Source organism: Nycticebus coucang, chromosome 1 (assembly GCF_027406575.1).
Source record: "Nycticebus coucang isolate mNycCou1 chromosome 1, mNycCou1.pri, whole genome shotgun sequence".
Taxonomy (NCBI): Eukaryota; Metazoa; Chordata; class Mammalia; order Primates; family Lorisidae; genus Nycticebus; species Nycticebus coucang.
The window spans coordinates 76,640,312-76,662,096 of NC_069780.1; the positions used below are offsets into that span (position 1 = coordinate 76,640,312).

The following is a 21,785-nucleotide window of genomic DNA, read 5'->3' on the forward strand; positions in this document are numbered from 1 at the left end:
TAAAAGTCTCTGGCATATATTAGTTTTAGTATTAGTATATATTAGTATGTACGTTAGCAACCAATAAATGATGAAACAGTTAACACTAGGGAATCTCTAGTTCTAACCAAACAACCTTTTTTTTTTGAAAGAAGGCCTTTCTCCTAGCCTAACAGCTGAGACTATAGGGTTATCCCACCACCATATCCAGCTAATTTTTCTATTTTCTGAAGAGACAGGGGTCTCACTTTTGCATAGGCTGGTCTTGAATTCCTGGCCTCAATAGATCCTCCTATCTCAGCCTCCAAAAGTGCTAGGATTATAGGATTATAGGTGTGAGCACCACACCCAGCTCCAAATAGCTTTTTTGTAAAATAGACTCAAAGACAACCAAAAAAAATTGAAAAAAAAAAAAAAAGAATTCCCTTTTCAAGTAATAGAATGTTGGCTATGTTTTCCCAGGTATTTTGGCATGAGAGGTAAAATGCAACTTGATAAAATAACATTAAAACACGCTCAACAACTGGTGCCAAATTTGAGCAGAAGGGTCATACATCATCTGTGCTGATTTTTTTTTTTTAATGTTATATTATGCTATGCTTTTCTGTTCATTTTTTTTTTTTAAGTACAGTTGTGAGCTGAAGTTTGAAAACCACTGGCTTAATGTTCCAATTCTAGTTCTATCCATGTGCAACTTCAACTACATGGTACTTAAGGTTCTGCCTCTGTGAAGGATAATAATGATCTTATGAAGGGTTAAAGGAATTAACACATGTCGAACATATAGACAAGAGCCTAGCAGCATATAGTAAGTGCTCAATAAATATTAGTTAATAATAAAATAGGATGTTCTTGCCTTATGAATTCCATAGCCACGACGAGGTTTTCATTTTCAAGTGTATGGTTTTCAACTGCACTACTTTTTTTTTTTTTTTTTTGAGACAAAGTCTCATTTAGTTATCCTTGGTAGTGTGCCCTGGAATCGCAGCTCATAGCAGTCTCAAACTCTTGGGTACAAGTGATCCTCTTGCCTTTGCCTCCCAAGTAGCTGGGACTACAGGTGCGTGGCACAATGCCCAGCTATGTTTTAGAGACTGAGTATCACTCTAACTCAGGCTGGTCTCAAACTCCCGAGTTCGGGGAATCCACCTGTCTTAGTCTGTTAGCGTGCTGGGATTATAGGCATGAGCCACCACACCCAGCCTTCAACTATACTTCAATTTAAGAACATACTAGTTTTGGGGAATATGTAGGTGATTATGGTATAGATACATAGTATTCAGGGTGGACATAAAGTTCATGTGCAATTTACTATGTTAAACCCTGTATATTCCAATATTACTACGGCAATCAATTAGAAAAAAAATGATTGCCTCGGATTGTTGGGTTTTCCTCTCTTACAAAATTGTCTTACACAATCACTCTTCAAAGCAGAGTAAAAATAAAAATAAATCATAATTGCAAAGGAAATCTCCCCAATCTACAAAGGAAGTCCTGGTACTGAAATGTTTGGCCATCATAATTTGTTTTTATAGTATGACATTTTATAAATGTTGCCTGCCCTGCCCTGATTATAATTTCTTATAAAGAAAAGACAAAAAGCAAATATTGATTCTTATCTTCTCCAAGGAGGTTGTCAAAATATAAAATCAATGTGTATTTAAAAATATGGATTAATGTCACTCCGAATTCTATGCATTGTTAGATCTGTCTTCTCATCAGTGAGAATTTCAGAGTACTGATAAAACAACTAGGAAAGCAAGAGTGGAGAAATCAGCTTCAAAATTGATCCCTACTTCTTTCTCATCTTTGAAAGAATAAATTAAACCATTACGCCAAATGAGAACTTTTTCAATATAAGAAAACATTTAATTTTCATCAGTTTGTCAGAGTAAAGTAGATTTGAACTTCTCAGCATACCAACAATACTAATTTGCAATGAGTATAAAGAGGTATTATACATGAAATAAAATCTCATACTTTTGAAAAGGTACTTTTATATTGTTCTATTCAGATTTTTTCTTTTCAAAAAAAATTGGAAAAATAATGTAGAAGAAAGGGTGTTGACTACATTAATTCAGCTTTAGAAAGAAAATTTCCTGTGTAATACTGAAGAGATTACCAAATACAATTGTAGTTTTGTATCAAAGCTACTATAACTCCTCTGAAAACCAGCTTTGGAGAAATAAATATGGATAAATAATTCAATATATTTTAAAGGGAGTCAGCCTAACATTATCCACGTAAAAATAGGAATAAGATCTATTTATAGTCTAAATTAAGTTTTGCACACGTTTTCTAGGACTTTACAAGTTTATTTAAACAAATAGTAATGTCTGCAAAATGCATAGCATGGGACAAATCTTAATACAATTCTATCATAATCATTATTTGAACAGATATAGCTCATTTATGTATGATACATTCCTCAAAATGTGTGTATAAACAAATATTTGAAAAGTGAATCATACTGTAAACATTTCAGCAGACCTTTTTTTTTTTTTTTTTCTTTTTTTTTTTTTTGTGGTTTTTTGGCCGGGGCTGGGTTTGAACCCACCACCTCCAGTATGTGGGACTGGCGCCCTACTCCTTGAGCCACAGGCGCCACCCAGCAGACCTTAATACTCAAAGGAATGAGATAATTTTAATAAATAATTACCACAATTTTATTTATTTATTCGAGACAGAGTCTCACTATGTCACCCTTGGTAGAGTGTTGTGGTATCACAACTCACAGCAGCCTCAAACTCCTGGGCTTAAGCGATTCTCTTGCTTCAGTCTCCCAAGTAGCTGGGACTACAGGTGCCTGCCACAACACCTGGAACACCTGGCTATTTTTTGTTGCAGTTGCCATTATTGTTCTAGCTGGCCCGAACTGGGTTCAAACCTGCCAGCCTTGGTGTGTGTGGCTGGCACTGTAACCACTGTGCTACGAGTGCAGAGCCAATTACCACTATTTTACATGAGCAAAGAAAAATTTTCAATTTTCTCATGTGCTTGATTATTTCAATTAAAATAATGTAGTTAATTCCAAACTCACTTATTTTTATCAATATTTAATGAAAGCAATTAGTACTAGAGTTCCATTTTCATGAACCCGAATGACTTTTGCAGCATTCAAACTACTGCTGCTTTTTAAGAAAGGCGATATTAGCTATAAGATAAGTGGGTTGAGTGTTTGATCTCCTCACTTTCCCTAGACCTATTAATTACACTATTGTTCATCATTACACTATGCGCACTTCAGTTCTTGCTGAAAGTACTCTTTATAAATATCCGTTCTTCAGCTAAAAGTATAAATACAGTAAAACCTCCATGGTTGACCACCTCTCTACACTGACCACCTTCTTAAGCTGACCTAATTTTCATAAACCACACATGCACCACATGTTCCTATCAGTAGAGTTGGTCTAGTTCCTGATGTTAACCACCTCCATATATTGACCAGTTTGTTACAAACCCTTGGGTAGACAAGTTACAGAAGCTCTATGGTATTTCATAAAATAGCTCAAAAAAGAAAAATGGATACCTTTACAATTAAAGGCACAAACTCACATCAATAATACTTTTTATATCTTTGTTTAGTGGATATGGACATATCTGAATAGAGACTGATGAAAGGAACTGTTTTGTTTTGGTTTTGCTGCTCCTTCTGTTTACTTTTGATGCAACAAAATAAAGAAGCAAAATTACTGTTGATCATCTAGTGGGGAATAAAAATAGGCCTGTTTATCATATCCAGAAGTAAAGTTGCAAAATCATTCACTAAAATAGTGTTTTACCCAGACATAAAAAGTATTTGGCAAGTTCCTTAGGAATAGCTGTAACATACAAATAAAATTCAATTTTAATAAAGGATTCTGTTTAGCTGGCCAATAATGCACAACAGAATTTTCTGATATTATCTCAACGAATACCTGTAATTAAACAAAAGCATAAGCCTACATAATAAAATTATTTTGGAGGCTTTCTTCTTGCCATATAAGGTTTTTAGTGGGGTAGAGAACAAAGATGAGGGTTAGAGAGTAGAGGGAGTTGGCAAGAAAGAGTAGTGGTAGGAGAAGGTAAAAGGACTGTGGGAGATGCTGTTCCAATATGAGATGGCAAAAAAGAGAAATACAGCCTCCGAAGCCATAGGCAAATGGCCTCCCATTTGTCACTATTAGTTGCCATCAAGACAGAACTCCAGGCCTAGCCCACAATCCATCTTACTACCCACTGTATCTTTAGATTAAAAAAAAGAGTCATCCAAGCACAAAATAATTTAATAAGCTATGTGCTTAAGTAGAAGTCCAAAGAATTCAGTTCTAAAACAGGAAAGTAATTCTAGAAGTCTAGAATGAGTATTTATTTGTCATTTGGTTTCCAAAGCAAATTTTGTATTCTAACTCATTCATGAAAAATGAGATTTTTACTTTTATGTACATAAAAATTCAAACGATGAAGAGGGAGTAGGATATAATGGCCCAAGGATTAAGGATCTGTCCAGTTTTTATTATTGACCTACTACATGGCTCATTACACAAGTCAAACTAATACAGTCTTCATTTATTAGCTCTACAGATTACAGTAAAATACTATGGGGTCTTAGAACAAATGAAATACTTACATGTGAGTAAGGCTTACATATATGTAAGTAAGACTTTATTTTTATTTATTTATTTTTTTCAAACAACAACCATTATTCCTCACGGTCAACAGGTCAATTGGGAAATTCTGCTGATCTGGGCCAAGCTTGGCTGCTCTTAGTTGGCCTCCTTCATTTGTTTGTGGTAAGCTGTCAGGTGAGCTGAGGACTGGCTTATTTGAGATGGACTCAGCTGAGACAGCTCAGCTGTCTTCCATTTGTCAGTCATACTCCTCTAGCAGGTTAACCTGGGCATGTTTCGGGGCATGTTCTTAATGTGATCACAGAGAAGCAAGAACAGAAACACAGCATTTTTTCAAAGGTCTAATTGCATCTAGTTTGCTAACTTTTTTTTTTTCTTGTCTGGCCTTTCTTTTTCTAATGGCGGTAAAATATACATATATAAAATTTAGCATTTTACCATTTTTAAGTTCGGATACAAGGATGGCAGAAGAGAAATACAGCCTCAGAAGCATTAAGTACATTCATACTGTTGAGCAATCATCTCCACTGTCCAATCCCCAGAACCTTTTTCATCTTGCAAACCTGGAACTCTATACCTGCTGAACACTAACTCTTGATTCCCCTCACCCCAGACCCTGGTAACCATAGTTCTATTTTTTGTCTCTATGAATTTGACTAAGCTAAGTACTTCTTCTGAATGAAATCATACAAAATTTGCCCTTTTTGTGACTGGCTTATTTTACTTAGCATAATACATAGATCACTACACCAAAGTTTTGAGACAGACCCTATAATGATTCATTATCTCACTTTCAGAAAACCCAGACCACAGAGTTCTTTGTGATTCACCCATGCAAGCTTCAACTAGCTCAGTTTATCAATGTTGCTGGGAGGGCTTCATTTGTTTCCATCCACACAGATTTCATGTTTCCTGATTTTTGTGTATCCCAAAACTTTCATAATGACACACATATAATATCCTCAAGGTTAATTGATAGCATAGTATATATCAGAGTTTCCTTACTTATTAAGGTTAAAAAAGAGTCCATTGTAAGTATATGCCACATTTTGTTTATCTGTAAACAGACATTTGAATTGTCTCTACCTTTGAGTGCTATGACAAATACTGCTACAAATTTGAACATGAATATACAAATATATATTCATACCCCTGCTTTCATTTCTTTTGGATATATACCTAGGAGTGGAATTATAGGATTACATATAGTAATTCTATTTTTAATTTTTTTGAGGAACTGCCATACTGCTTTCTATGTCAGCCGCACTGCTACCCATTCCCCCGACAGTATACAAGGGTTCCAATTCTCTACATCCCCATCAATACTTTTTTCTGGACTTGCTTGTTTTGAATAAAAGCCATCCTAAAGGTTGTGAAGTAGTATCTCACTGAGATTTTGATTCACAGTTTCCTAATAATTAGTGATGTTTAGCATCTTTTCATGTTTTCACTGGCCATTTGTATATCTTCTTTGGATAAACGTCTATTCAAGTTCTTTGTCCATTTAATTTCTGTTGAGTTTTAGGAGTTGTCTATACATTCTTGATACTAATGCCTTATCAGATATGTAATCTGCAAATAAGGCTTAATTTTGAAACTTAAAAGCACTCTTTTAAAACTGAAGAAGACATAAAAATTGCTAGAATTTTGAAGTTTTTTTTTTTTTTGTAGAGACAGAGTCTTACTTTATGGCCCTCGGTAGAGTGCCGTGGCCTCACACAGCTCACAGCAACCTCCAACTCCTGGGCTCAAGCGATTCTCTTGCCTCAGCCACCCGAGTAGCTGGGACTACAGGCGCCCGCCACAGCGCCCAGCTATTTTTTGGTTGCAGTTTGGCTGGGGCCGGGTTTGAACCCGCCACCCTCGGTATATGGGGCCGGCGCCCTACGGACTGAGCCACAGGCACAGCCCCAGAATTTTAAAGTTTTAATCACTATACCAGGCACCAGAGATACAAAAATTAATAAAATCTTCACATCCAATAATTTCCCTTAATAGGGAACACAGAGAAGAGAACATTAAAATTATAATAAATTATGAAATGCATTATTACAGATGTACACAGAAAGTACCATGGAAGTTCAAATTTCTAGATAAAGGGAAAAGTTAACAGCAAAGGCACAAATGGTAGATATAAGGCATTATAGGATTAAATAACTATTTCAAAGCTGAGGAGAGAGACAGAAAGGTGTGCAATAAACAGGCAGTGGCCAATACTAAGCACTATTGTTTGTCATGAGCAAAATGTTAACCTTTGTGTTGACATCACTAGTGATTTACTGTGATTCTCTGGACTATGTAAAGAAGATTATATCCTGTGATAGAGAGTAGGAGTTACTCCTGAACATTCCCAATGTTCATCATGCAATGATACCCCCTGGAATGTGTAAATAAGGGAACATGCTCTCTCTGGTGTCAAGGAAGTAGAAGTCTCTGGATGCTGTGTGAAGGAAACTAGACATGGTGAGTGAAATGGTACCCGCCATGTCGGGATCTGCAGAAACCAGGGAATGGTCCTCTGACTCAGTTGGTATCACTGAAAGCCTTGCATTTCTATTTCTACTTTGGGTACTCAGTAGAGCTTTATTTAAATACTTCACTATGGCCTAAAATGGATTAAGAAAAGTTGAGGGACAGGATTATGTATATTTTGGGGAAAAGTCAGTACTAAAACCAAGAAATCTGGTGTTCGAAGAACTTTAGGGTGACCTGGAGGGATAAAAGAGCAATCCTGAGGGTGGCGCCTGTGGCTCAAAGGAGGCAGGTTCAAACCCAGCCCCAGCCAAAAACTGCAAAAAAAAAAGAGCAATACTGGTTCAAGGTACAGAAGGGAGAGAAGCAACAAATAACGTCCAGGTTAAATATGTAGAATATGTAAATATTTGTTAGGTATTACCAGAAAGTATTAAGAAAAGAAGCTTTAGGAAAAAGATTACACTTTCTGGACACCCAAGCAAATGAAGGCAGAGACTCTTCAGTATTCCTTATGTGTTAAAAGAAATATGACCCTACATTTAAATTGGAAGAATCAGTTTGAACTCATGATGTATTTCGTCTTAAATATTTTCCTAGCTCCCTCTAAAAAGGATAGAAATAATGACAAATTTAGTGGCAACGAGTACAACAGTCCAATCTATTGCCCTTGGTTATTATTTCCCACTAAAAGGGATCCTACTAGGGCTCCTCAAAGAAATAGATGATTCTAGATCTGTGTCAGAAAATATGAGGGTGAAGACTAAAGTGTTTTGTCCTATCAGAGAGCATGGAAGTTATCAAAGACTACTAACATTGTGCCAAAATGACTGAGAAGCAACTTCAAGAAGCTCCCAGTAGTCAAAAAAAGAAGAACTTAGCATCCATGAAGATAATAACTGCAATGAATTAAAATGTCAAATACATTCTAACCTGTGTGATCATAAAGACAGTACTTTAAAGTCAGTTTGGTACCATTAAGAGGATCTTAGGAACCAATTCAAGATTTAAAAAACTGGTATGTGAAAGAGAAATAACTAAACTTTTATCCTATCTTTCATATGCACTGGATAACCTCATAGTAAATGAAGGGAAGTGTCTCCTTATAGAATGAGTCTGAAAATAAATGAAACAAAGTGACACTGATTTGTAATCCTTACTGAACTAATTAATCCAGGAATTAATTATCAGTAACTGTTAACATCACAAAAGAAAAGTAGATATTGCAGACCTTTTAACAGAAAAAAAAACACAAAAATGTCCTATGAAGCAGTCTTGCCAAAACTATTGAATCTGGATTCTATCAATCTCTGGAATCAATTACCAATTTATAAGAAATATCAAAGACAGAGGAACATGTTAGACTATACCACAAAGTAAAGTCAGCAAAATCAACTCTCTGAGAAATCTACAAAATAGTATCTTTTTTCACATAATAAATTAGGAAGAAAAAAAATAGCTGGGCATTGTGGCAGGTGCCTGTAGTCCCAGCTGGAGAGGCTGAGGCAAGAGAATCACCTAAGCCCAGGAGTTAGAGGTCACTATCACCACAGCACTCTACTAAGGGCAATAAAGTGAGACTCTGTCTCTAAAAAAAAAAAAAAAAAAAAAAAAAAAGATACTACATTTATTGATATTCTAGGATAGAAAAGGAAATTCTTGAGGAATATTTGAAAGTACAGAAAAATACTTACAGAAAGTTTTAAAAAAGTGTATGCATACATATACACATATACAATTCATTTGACATATTTATTGAGTAGTAAGACTTTGTTAGGTAAGGGTGAAATAATGGGCGAGCAAAAATTCTATTACTATGGAGCTTAGTAAGGGAGATAAAAAGAATCAAAAAGTAGGTAGAGAAAAATGTATAATGCAGGACATGGCAGATGCTATGAAAGAAGCAGAGAGTAAAATGGAGGAAAAAGTAGACAATAATGGTCTTTCTGAGGAGAGTGATTTAAAGGATGAGAGTGAGGCAATCACGAAGTAAAGAAACAAAACATTAAAGTTGAAGAAGAAAAGCTCTGAATTGAGAAAAATTTATTCTGTATTCAGTGATAAGTCAAGAAAGGTTTAGGGAGTTACAAAATTTAATATTAGATTTTAAAAGGACCTATTTTGTTGCAGTGAAAATGGATCAAATAAGAGTAAGAAGTAACAGTGAAATCAGTTAGGAGACTTGGAATAGAGTAGGGTCACTTGTCTTTATGTGAGTATTGCCTATGATTTTCTTCAAATGTTTTTTCAAATATTAACACCCATTAGAAGTTGTTTTTTGTGGAAAATGTCTTCCTGCATGTATATGAAAAAATGAACATAATGCAGTCTTCTTAATGGTCATCACACACTTTAAATGTTTTAATTTAAAACTTGAGAATATTAAAAATACATTCAAAAGATAATGATATTAAAGCTACAAATATATAAAAGATTTTTTAAAGTTACATAAAATTAACTAAACACAATCAAAATTTTATTTATATACCAAACAATTATCTTTCAGATGATTAGTAAGACATTACCTTGGACAAATCTCTGAAATTGCTGGGCAAGGTAAGATCCAGTTCTTCTGATTCATAATTAGTGATGACCCAGGGAAACACTGGATACTGATTTAAGTCATTGTAACTGCGTCCTGGTAGGGAGAAAAAATGAAATGCTACAGATTCAGTAATATAATTTACTAAAAGTAAGAATGACCAATGATTTTTTTTTTTTTGTAGAGACAGAGTTTCACTTTATTGCCCTCAGTAGAGTGCCATGGCGTCACACAGCTCACAGCAACCTCCAACTCCTGGGCTTAGGCGATTCTCCTGCCTCAGCCTACCGAGCAGCTGGGACAACAGGCGCCTGGCTATTTTTTTGTTGCAGTTTGGCCGGGGCTGGGTTTGAACCCGCCACCCTCAGTATATGGGGCAGGCGCCCTGCTCACTGAGCCACAGGCGCCGCCCACGACCAATGATTTTTGAGGGCCAGATATTGTTCTTAGTATCCAAATTCGATCTCATTTAATACTCATAATAATCCTATGAAATCAGTATCATCCCCATTATACGGATGAAAAAATTGAGGCAAAAAGTTAGGTAACTTGTCCCAAATCATACTAGCAATAGTTAAACCATACTCAAATCCAGATATTGTAGTCCCCAAGTTTATGTTCTTTTAAACCACACTTGACAGGCTGCTCCAAATAAAATACTCTTTATTAAGACTTTAGGAAACAACTTGCGATTCTCATAGTGTTTTTCAAAACCAGAATCCTTTCCCTATGTCTAATGAAATAAACAGGTTTAAGTGAATTATCTCCTGTAGAAATTTGCTAGTCATCTGTAAAATGAGGGAGTTGCCAAATAATAATGTAATTTCTGTGACAGTTTTCAAATTCTATGATCTTCTGAAAATAATGCATAGCAATGTTGCTTCCCCCGATCTCTAAACGCTGCCCCATGTTTTTCTAATGCCTCTTCTAAACCAATGACATTCAGTGACATATTCAGATTTATTAAAAATACAAATTAAAGTAAAGGATGAGATAGTCCTTCTAAACACATACAGCAGTTTTCTAGATATTACCACATTACTGAAGTAGCATAAAAGATGAGATCATTGTTTCTGGAGTCAAAATCCTAGTGTTTGAATCCCAGTTCCTATTTATTAATCTATAACATATTTTCAGTTAGATTTAATGTAAACAGACTTTTATGGCTAAAATATAAGGGAGATAAGTATATTAATATTGTTTGGATTCCTTTCTCATTGCGTATTCTATCATAAATTACTTTTTCTTTCTTTCTTTCTTTTTTTTTTTTTTTGAGAGAGCCTCAAGCTGTCACCTTGAGTAGTAGAGTGTCGTGGCATCACAGCTCACAGCAACCTCAAACTCCTGGGCTTAAGCAATTCTTTTGCCTCAGCCTCCCAAGTAGCTGGGACTACAGGCACCCACCACAATGCCCGGCTATTTTTTGGTTGTAATTTTCATTGTTGTTTGGCAGGCTCAGGTTGGATTTGAACCCACCAGCTCTGAAGTACGTGGCTGGCGCCTTAGCCACTTGAGCTACAAGCGCTAAGCCTCCATTCTTCTTTCTTTATAAAACATATACTGATGTCATATCAATATAGAGCTGAATATTAAAGTAGTTCCCCACACAGATTCATGGTATGTAAGCCTTTTTTTATGAGGCTTACATACTTGATTTTTTTTTAACTTTTTTTTTTATTTTTTTATTTTACTCCATCTATCTTGGGCTTTAGCGTAACAGAGTTCTTCATTGACTGATCTAGAAAGAGTCTTACAAAACATTGATAGCAAGGACAATTTTAATTCAGAGGCAATTATGTCCCTACATATTTCTGTTAATAATTTTGATTTCTCCAAGAAAAAATAACCAAACCTAGCACAAAAATCATCTTTTATGATTCCCCCTTTCCCCCCACTTCCTTCTCCTTCTGATTTAAATGTCAGTCAAGAGTAAAATCCTCATCTTGTCTCATCTATTTACTTAATCTGAAATAATCAAAAATTATTGTACCTAGAAGAGAATTCATCTGCTAAGTGTGATTAAACTTTAAGTTAAACTCAATATATAGTTACTGAATGTGTACTGACTGCCATTTGGGAAATGTGTCATGATATCATGAGAACCTACATGTGGCACAGATAATAGTGTAAAAGAAATGTTAAATAATGTGAGACTTAACTCCACTCTTTAATGTACAAAAAAAACACTCAAAACAAATTATTGATTCTACTTTTTAAATAGAATATAGAGAGGGCGTATTTAAAGACATTGTAGGCACAATAAAAGCTATTTGACAGTAGATCATTTCATAAACGTTGCTCCGTAATCATTAACATGTATTCAATCAATACAGGTTAATTGATGTATTACAAAATATGCAAAATATGACTATTAAACTTGTTATATAAGTTTCTTGTCTCTCATTACTACCTAAAAATCCTTTTAGGCACTAGTTTTCTAATTCCCACTAAATTCAATACAACTGTTCACATTTTCTGCATTTGTTTTTCTCAGCTGACCCTAAGACCTTTTAATGTGAGCTCTTCAACTTCCAATTCCTCATAAACCCCCACTATCTTTCTCTATTTTCTAATACTGTCTTTTTCCTTTGCTAAGAGTAATTCCTTCATTTGAGCTCTTGGACCTGACTGTCTCATAACTTGAATTTTTACTCATCCTTTCCCTCTTCCATGGTTTCTCCCTTCTGCCATAACCCACCTCTATTTAGTAACATATTTAAGACAATTGTAATTTATGCCAATAGTTCTCATTCAGTCCTTATAATCAACATTTTTGCTTATTCTGAAAATGAACTCTATGAAGTCATCAGTAAGTCCCAGAATCCCAACCTCAAAGGTATGCCCTGTACTCATTCTGAAATCTCTTACCATGCTGTAACATTTGATACAGGTGAAAAACATCTTCCTCTCTTTTCCCTTGCCTCTTAAGACATCTGATTTACCTCAGTTCTTCTCCTATCACATCTGAAAATTATAGGATCATTCATTCTTCTTTTCTCCTTTACTAACTTTCCTTCGTTTTTATATAAACAAGAGCATTTCCTTGACCTTATCTCATTGCTGTCTCTATTATTCAACTTTGAAGATCTCATCTTTCTAGGTGATTTTTTCTCTATAAAGATGAAATCCAGCATCCAGCTCTTACATTCTGAATTTGCTCTTTCACCTATACTTCCAAAAACTCTTTCTTAACATGTCTTACAAGCACAGTATAATCATCACCTTTCCCTAGATCAAATTTTCTGACTTCTTTTTCAATAATGGCATCACCATTTCTAAATGATTTGGGCCAGAAGCCTGGAAGTCTTTTCTGACACTTTGTTTTCATTTACCCCCTATATTCAGTCAGCTGCTTATCAAAACGCTGGTGCCTGTGAAATTCTTACATACTTGATCCTTCCTTTTAATTCCCACTGTCACCTCTTTAACACAGGCCCTCATTACTTTTATATGTAATTACTCCCTAACTTTGTTCTCTGGCTAGTCTCCCACCACTCAAATTTCTCTTACATACTATATCCAAGTTCATTTTTCATACAGTTCTAATATCACTTATGTACTCAAAAACATTTAAAAGTTTCCTCACAAACTGACTGTTAACTCCTTAAACTGACAGAAAATCCTCCATATTCACATTCTCATTTTTCTCATTACATCTTTTTTTTTTTTTTTTTTTTTTTGTGGTTTTTTTTTTTTTTTTTGGCCCGGGCTAGGTTTGAACCTGCCACCTCCAGCATATGGGACCGGCGCCCTACTCCTTGAGCCACAGGCGCCGCCCTTTCTCATTACATCTTTATATAAATACACAATTTATGCACACACACATAATTAGGATGTACATACACAACTTATATCATTGATCTCTAGATAAAGTTTGCACTTTCCCATCTTTGTAAATTTGTTTTTGCTTTTAGTTTTACATAGAATGGCTTCTAATTTCCCATCAGCTCTGCTCGCCAAAGTCATTAGCATTCTTACATGACCATCGAAATCCTTCCCCATTTTCTTCTTACTCCCACCAACTGGGTGGAATATAATTTCCATCTCTCCCTGCTCTTGTAATTACCATAGCACTTTGAATTTCTTTTATTGACTCTATAAATCCCTTTACTCCCATTTGTACTTTATGTCTCTACGTAAACAACATGCCATATTCTCTTTGCGTCTCCTTTGTGCCTTTCAGTTCAACACCAATTTGTCGAACTGAATCTCAAGGGTCTTGCAATTACATTGTTTTCTTTATTCTACTTGTCACAAATAAAAAGTAATGACACATTTCTATTCTTTATTCTCTTTCAAAGTAAATAGTTTCAGTGGGTGACTTTCAATGACATTACATGATTATGCATCCTTATGCAGTGCCATTTGGTCTTTAGATTTTTATAACTTAATATTTTAGCCACAGTTTTCTTTTTCCGATGTTGTAATTTATTGTTTTATCCAAAAACACATTTCTAATTAAGATATTAACATGTTCTTAAGATGTTTATGTGGTTCTTCAATCCCACTATTCCACAAGGGGAGGCCATTCTTATTATATGAAATAATTGTAAAATCTCATTTTCCATTTTGGAAAAGAGTTTTTATACCCACTTTTAAGTTCTTTCAAGTAGGCAATTCTTCATATACAAAACTGGATACTCTATTATCAAATTACTTTTGATGGTATTCTACTAGTAATAATGGCAATAAAAATAAGCTATGTATACTGGTACCATACCCAGGTCACAATTAATAATTTATTGTCGATGTGTAAACTTAGGTTACCTGCTATAGTGTTGAGAAACATCAAATATTCAAAATTTGAAATCTCTCGGTGCTGCCATCGCTGGGTCATATTTGAAGCTTTAAAAAGTTGACGTGGACTAGCTAAAGAAATACGCCTGCAAGAAAAAAGAATTCAACATAGAATCAATTTAAACTTAAGATTAATTATTATCACAATAATAAATCATGACTTATCTATGCTTATGCATTCAGGATGAAACCTATAATCCTGAAAAGTTCTATTCATGAACTTTTTCTAATGAACAATAGAAATATTTCAATCTAAAATTCATTGTTCTGGATTAGCCATAGGTCTATTATATATGTTCCATGTATTCAAGTAAGCTGTCATTACCATGCCATTCTATAATGGTTGATTAATAATTCATTATTTTATTTATTGATATAAAAAGAAGAAATTATAGCAAGTGAAAAAATGCATGTAAAATTCTATTCATATGTCTTTAACAATTTTAAAGTCATCTCTGAAAGACAATGTTTGTACATTACAAATTTAAATACTATATTTGCATATTTGCATACCCTTTGTAACAAGGGGATTCTGAACTACTTAGGTGTCTATTCATGAGGTATCATTCAAGATTTTTTTAGATAGCTTAATAGAAGATGAGGTTTTTGTGATCTCTTAATGAAATATAAACATCAGTGAACACAAATGACCATTACTAGAGCACTGGGAAATAGGTGGCAGGACTATTATATTTAAAGCCTAGGGTCTCAGAGAAGTATATTGTCATTGTTCTTCCTACCATAAAAAACAAGGTTACTATTTTTAAAAAAGGTTTGCATATAATTGATGTACTCTAAAATGTATCTAATTTTTAATTATCAAAAGATTTTAACTTTTTAATTTATTTTTAGAGACATAGTCTCACTTTGTAGTCCAGGCAAGAGCCACCATGGCATCAGCCTTGCTCACAGGAACCTAAAATTCTTGGATGCAAGAGATCCTCCTGCCTCAGCCTTCTAAGTAACTGGAACTATAGGTAAGTACCTCTGCACCCAGCAAATTTTAAAACGTTTTTGTATAAATTGGGTCTTTGGTTGCCCAGGCTAGTCTCAAACTCCTGGGCTCAAGCAATTCTCCCTCCTTAGCTTCCCAAAGTGCTAGGATTATAGGTATAAGCCACCACACCCACCCTATGTCCCATAAATTTTGATGTGTTATCTCTGTTAGATATAGGCATCTAAATCACTATGCTTCTCAGTTCCATAGGAGAAAGAGTTACTAGCCACAGGAGTGCCCAAAAAGCACAGATGACTACGTCGCAGAGACATGGCAGCACACGTTGGGACAAAAAGAAAGGTGTTTTCAAGTCCAGACCCTCTCTAGATACTGAGAGGTATGTACAAGAGGAAATTATGCAAACACTGAAGCAAAGAATCAATGGAGAAAAACATCCTTCCTACCACTCAAGTCATTCCGCCTAACTTATCCCTTTCCCTTATACTTGTCTAAGATGCAAGATAATATGATCTCCTGGGTAACTGTTTAACTCTTTGCTTAGTGCTCCCGCAGGGAAAAGAAATGCCTAAATTCACCTGATAAAGTTGGGCAAAACTCACAGGGAAATAGGAGAACTAAAATGATACTGTGGGTGGATTCAATACATTGCAGCTATAACTTGAAACTGGCAGTAGATTGTATATGTTTGTGCTGTAATACTCATGAAGTGTCAGAAAAAATACTCCAGATCAAAAAGAGCTGCAGGTAGAAAAGTGATAGTATGACCAACACTCTTGTCATTTAACATTAGTGGTGAGTCAGGATTTAAGGACCTGTCTCTCCCCTCTCCTGTCCTGCTGGTTTAGAAATCAAAACCCTGGGTCTTAATGGCCCTGACTGTGGTGTTATCACACCTCAACCAGAAAGGGTACCTCATAAACTCCAATAAAATTCAGGACCATACATGCCTGGTAAAGTCTGTCGACACTGCGTGAGCAAATTCACAACATTCAATCCCCTGGCTATCAAAAACTGCTGTTGCTAAATGAAATGGACATTTTTCAGCCTATGTGTATGTCTTACCAATTTCTCCTCAGATCTTATCATCTTTAAATACTATTATTACTGGGCATTACATTTCATAGATTTTTCTACCTTTTAAGCCCTTCCTATTTTTGTTCTTTTTTTTTTTTTTTTTTCCTTGAGACAAAGTCTCTCTCTGTTGCCTGGATAGAGGGCAGTGGCATTACCATAGCTCACAGCAACTTCAAATTCCTAGGCTTAAGTGATCCTCCTGTCTTAGCCTCCCAAGTAGCTGGGACACCACATGCCTGGGTAACCTTTTCTATTTTAGTAGAAATAGGGTCTTGCTCTTGATCAGGCTGGTCTTGAACTCCTGAGCTCAAGCAATCTTCCTGCCGTGCCTCCTAGAGTGCTAAGATTACAGGTGTGAGCCTCCACAGCTGGCTTGTTTTTGTTCTTATTGTTGTTGTTACTGTTTTCTCCAGGGTGAGGATGTTCTGTTTTGTATATCTAAGCTTTATTTATTTTTATTTATTTATTTATTTTTTTATTAAATCATAACTGTATACAATGATATGATTATGGGGCATCATACACTCACTTCATAAACCATTTGACACATTTTTATCACAGTGGTTAACATAGCCTTTCCGGCGTTATCTCAATTACTGTGCCAAAACATTTACATTCTACATTTACCAAGTTTCGCAAATACCCCTTATATCTAAGCTTTAAATGTTGACGTTCTTCAGGATGCAGCCCTACTTCCTCTTGTCATTCTACTACTGCTCCTCAGATGGACCCAATCAATGATTTCCAATTATTAGACCTTTCTTTTGGTTCCAGACATTACTCTTTACATCTAAGTTTCTGTTCAATATTTCAATCTGGACCTCTCTCAGAGGTTTCAATTTCAATAGATCTAAAACTAAACTCTTTTTCTGTCCATCCAACTCTTCTCCACAACCCCAGCCATGGGGATGGAGGAGTGTATAAACAACCACTGCTCCTCCAGTGCTCCTATCTTAGTAAATGCAATTGAGCAGCTCAGCTCAATACTGAGACTTGAGTATTGAGTAGATATATTGAAATTTCCCTCCCTTATCACTCTCTAAAATAACTCGAGTATTGAGTAGATATATTGAAATTTCCCTCTCTTAACCACTCTCCAACATAACTCATGTTCAAGTCTTATAAGTTATATTTTCTAAAAATCACTAAACAAGAATGCTTCTGTTCAACATACTATTACCATCACATATCACCTAGATTTCTTAATAGGCTCTTGTCTCCTGAATAGCACCCTCTTCCTAAAATCACTAAGCTCTACTGATAATTGCCATCCAGCATTTCTTAGAACACTGGAAGCTCTGGATTGCTTCAAGGTCTTTGCACATACTATTCCCCCTTTTAAAGGTTAGCTGGTTCTATTTCTTTAACTCAAAAAAGTCACATAAGAAGACATTCCTAAGTACCTTATTCAAAACAACCCATCTCCACTCCCCTAATCACTATCAAAACCCCCTAACTACATCCTTCCTGTTACTTATCACTGCTATTTAGTTTACACATTTGTTTAAACATGTATGGGCAAAATAGTGTCTATCTTGTACACTGCTGGGTGCTTGACACATTGTAAGTGATAAAAATCTACTTAAGTGACTTATTAATAAGGTATGACATTTAGCTTTTATTAACTGTGGTAAAACATTACAAAGAATTCCCAGGTATGATAACACAAACTAGGTCATGACTAAAACTACAATAGTTTTATTGTAGATAACTAATGATTATCTACAATAAAGAGATAATCAGGAGAAAAAGTGTACTTTATTAAAGTAAGAAATCTACTATGCTCTTCTGCCTTGCTTCTTCCTAAATTCTGAAATCCTCATTAAATTGTAAAAATTATGTAATCAATATCATTATTGGCATTGTAAAGCAACTATTGCTAATAATACAGAAAGACAACTTTATTAGCTCTGTTTACATGAAAGTTGTTACCTGTGGTAGTGTTTTTGAAACATACCCAGAGGAGATGGAGCTTAATTTCCCTCCTCTGGAGTCTGGGTTGTTTTCAGTGACACAGGTGTAATGAATACAATGTGGCAGAAATGATGAGTGTGACTATCCAGGATAAGTCATAAAAGGACATTGGGGCTTCTGCCTCATTCTCCCTTGGATCACTTGCTCTGCAGGAAGCCAGCTCCAATGTCATGAAAACACTCAAGGAACAGATGGAGACACTGACTCAGTGGGGAACTGAGGCTGACTGTTAAGGAGCTTGTGAGTGATTCATCTTTGAAAGCGCTCCAGCTCCAAGCTTACTGAAGTTCCTGCTAACATCCTGACTGCTGTTTGTGCATTCTATTTTAATTGCATTTGTAATAAGATATTACCTTAAATTTTTTGAAATAAATCATAATAAAAATAAAAGTAAATTATATGTTTTCACTGCTAATATTTTCAATCAATATGTTCACTCTCTTCTCAGTCCTTAGTTAATTAAATTGTATTGATGGTGAATCAATACCTACTACAAAAGGAAATAATTAGTGAAGGGACTATTTATATAGCCAATTGACCAGCACACAGCACTCTCTCCAAATTCCCTTTACCAGGAGAAAATTTGATCTAATTTAGCATACATGTTAAGTAATACCATAGTACATATTAAAATGAGCATATAATAAATGCATATGATGTAGGTATTTTAAATATGCTTAGAGAGCTTCTGTTTTTCTTCATCTGAAATTTTTTATTTTTAATTATTATGGGTACATGTGATGTTTTGATATAGCATACAAAGTGTAATAATCAAATCAGGATAACTGGGGTACCCAACACCTTAAGCATTTATCATTTATGTTAGGAACATTCTAATTCTACTCTTTTACTTATTTTAAAGCATACCATAATTTATTGTTGACTATAGTCACTTTGTTGTGCTATCAAATATTGTTCTATCTAACTATAGTTTTGTACCCATTAATCATCTCATTTTATCCTCCCTGCTGGTTCCTCTTCCCAGCTTCTACTAACTATTGTTCTACTCTCTGTCACCAGGAGATCAAATCATTTTAATATTTAGCTTCCACATATGAATGACAGTATGCAAGACTTGTCTTTCTGTGTTTGCCTTATGTCACCTAACATAAGGTTTTCCAATTTCATCCATGTTGTCGCAAGGAACAGGATTCCATCCTTTTTAATGGCTGAATGATATTCCATTGTGTATATGTACCACAGTATCCTTATCCATTCATCTATTGATGAATAATTAAATTGATTCCAAATCTTGGTTATTGTGAACAGTGCTGCAATAAACAAGGGAATGTATCTTTTTGCTATGCTGATTTCCTTTCTTCTGATATATACCCAGCAGTGGGATTGCTGGATCATATGGCAGTTGTAGTTTTGATTTTCTAGGAACCTCCATACTGTTCTTCATAGTGGTTACACTAATTTATACTTTCACCAACAGTGGAAATAGTACAGGGGCTCCCCTTTATCCACATCCTCTCCAGCATTCATTATTGCCTGTCTTTTGGATAGCAGCCATTTAAAAACTGGCTGAGATGATATCTCATTGTAGTTTTGATTTGCATTTCTCTGATGACTAATAATATTGAGCATCCTTTCATACTGGCCATTTGTATGTCTTCTTTTGAGAGAGGTGATTTTTTTTTTTTTTTTTAGTTATCTTGATTGGGATTAATTTATGTAATATTTAACAAAGTTGTGTGTACAATTTCATAAGATACATATTTCTAAAACCACTTAACAATCAATATAGACTCTAAAAGGTCCATCCTATTCCTTTGCAACTAATTCTGTCTTACTTCTTAACCCTTTGCAACCAACAATCTACTTGCTGTCACTGTACAGTTTTGCTTTTTCAGTAATTTCACATAACTATAGTTATATACATCATACCATGGCTTTGCTATATGTAGCCCGTAATGCCTAACTTCTTTTACTTAGCATAACACTTCTGAGTTTCATCCAAGTTCTGGCATATGTCAGTATTCAGTTCCTTTTTATTTCTGAGTGGTATTCCATTGTATGTTGTACCACAATCTGTTCAGCCACTCACAGTTGATAGGTATCAGAAATGTTTACAGTTAAGAGTGACTATAGGTATGCATATTTTCATTACTCTTAGTAAATGCCTAGGGGTAATTAGCAGGATATACATTAAGTTCCTAAGCTATATATCCTCATAAACATTTTATATTCTTTGCCATTTTCTATTTTTGAAAAATCAGGTTTATTGAAGAATAATTTACATAGAGTTTACATTCATTCTTTTTAGGTGTATAATGCAATGAGTTCCAAACATATACAGTTGTATAATACCACAACCATCAAGATATGGAATATTTCCACAATCCCCAAAGATTCCCTCATATATCTTCCTTGGTATTCAATTCCTTCTCTTTACTCACAGCTCCTAACAACTACTGATCTGTTTTCCATCCCAACAGTTTTGCTTTTTTCCAAAATGTCATATAAATGAAATCATACAGTATATAGTCTTTTGTATCATACAGTATATAGTCTTCATTCACCTAACATAGTACTATTCAAATTCATTCATATTGTTGTGTGTATCAGTACCCCATTCCTTTTTTATTACTAAGTATTATATTTTATTGTATGGTTATATCACAGTTCATCTAACCACCTAAGCTATTTCCAATATTTTGTGGTTATGAATATGGCTGCTATAAACATTCATGAATGAACATATATTCTCATTTCTCTAAGGTAGAAGAAGCCTTTGAGTTAGATTGCTAGGATATCTGGTAAAGTGTATGGCTAATTTTGTATGAGGTGGCCAAATTATTCATAAAGAGGCTTTCTCCATGAGCATCATGTAAAGTTCCAGATGCCCGATCGTCATTAGCTCTTGGTATTGTCAGATATTAAAAAATTATTCAATTTATCACTGGGCAAGAGATATAAACAGAACTATCTTTGAAGAAGACAGACAAATGGCCAAAAAATATATGACAAAATACTCATCATCCCTAATTATTAGAGAAATGCAAATCAAAACCACCTTAATAGTATTGAGTTTTCTAATTCACAAGCATAGTGCGACTTTTAATTTTTTTATTTTAATTTTCCTAAACAATTGCATAATTTTCAATGAATATATCTTAAAAACACATTTTCAAATTTATCCATAAGCATTTAATTTTTCCTTCCAACTGAATTAGTCAGTACTACATTGAATAGATGTGAGGAGAATACGTATCTTGGTCTTCTTTATCTTGGAAAAAAATTTTTCAACTTTTAGTTGATGAGTATAATGTTAGCCGTGTGCTTGTTATACATGGTCAGTATTATACTGAGGTACATTCCTTCTCCTTATACAGTTTCTTGCGAGTTTTTATCATGAAAGAATGTTGTATTTTCT

General features: G+C 34.8%; 1 protein-coding gene across 3 annotated transcripts in view; it reads right to left on the reverse strand.

Annotated features, from left to right (window-relative positions):
* Positions 1 to 21,785, reverse strand: part of LRBA (LPS responsive beige-like anchor protein) — a 791,645-nt gene that overhangs the window by 210,565 nt on the left and 559,295 nt on the right. For all 3 annotated transcript variants that reach the window (XM_053582486.1, XM_053582498.1, XM_053582475.1), the window contains exons 43-44: positions 14,371 to 14,486; positions 9,587 to 9,699 (exon numbers count right to left, since the gene is read on the reverse strand). In XM_053582486.1, the coding sequence (XP_053438461.1) occupies positions 9,587 to 9,699; positions 14,371 to 14,486 (229 nt within the window). The remainder of the gene's footprint in view (positions 1 to 9,586; positions 9,700 to 14,370; positions 14,487 to 21,785) is intronic.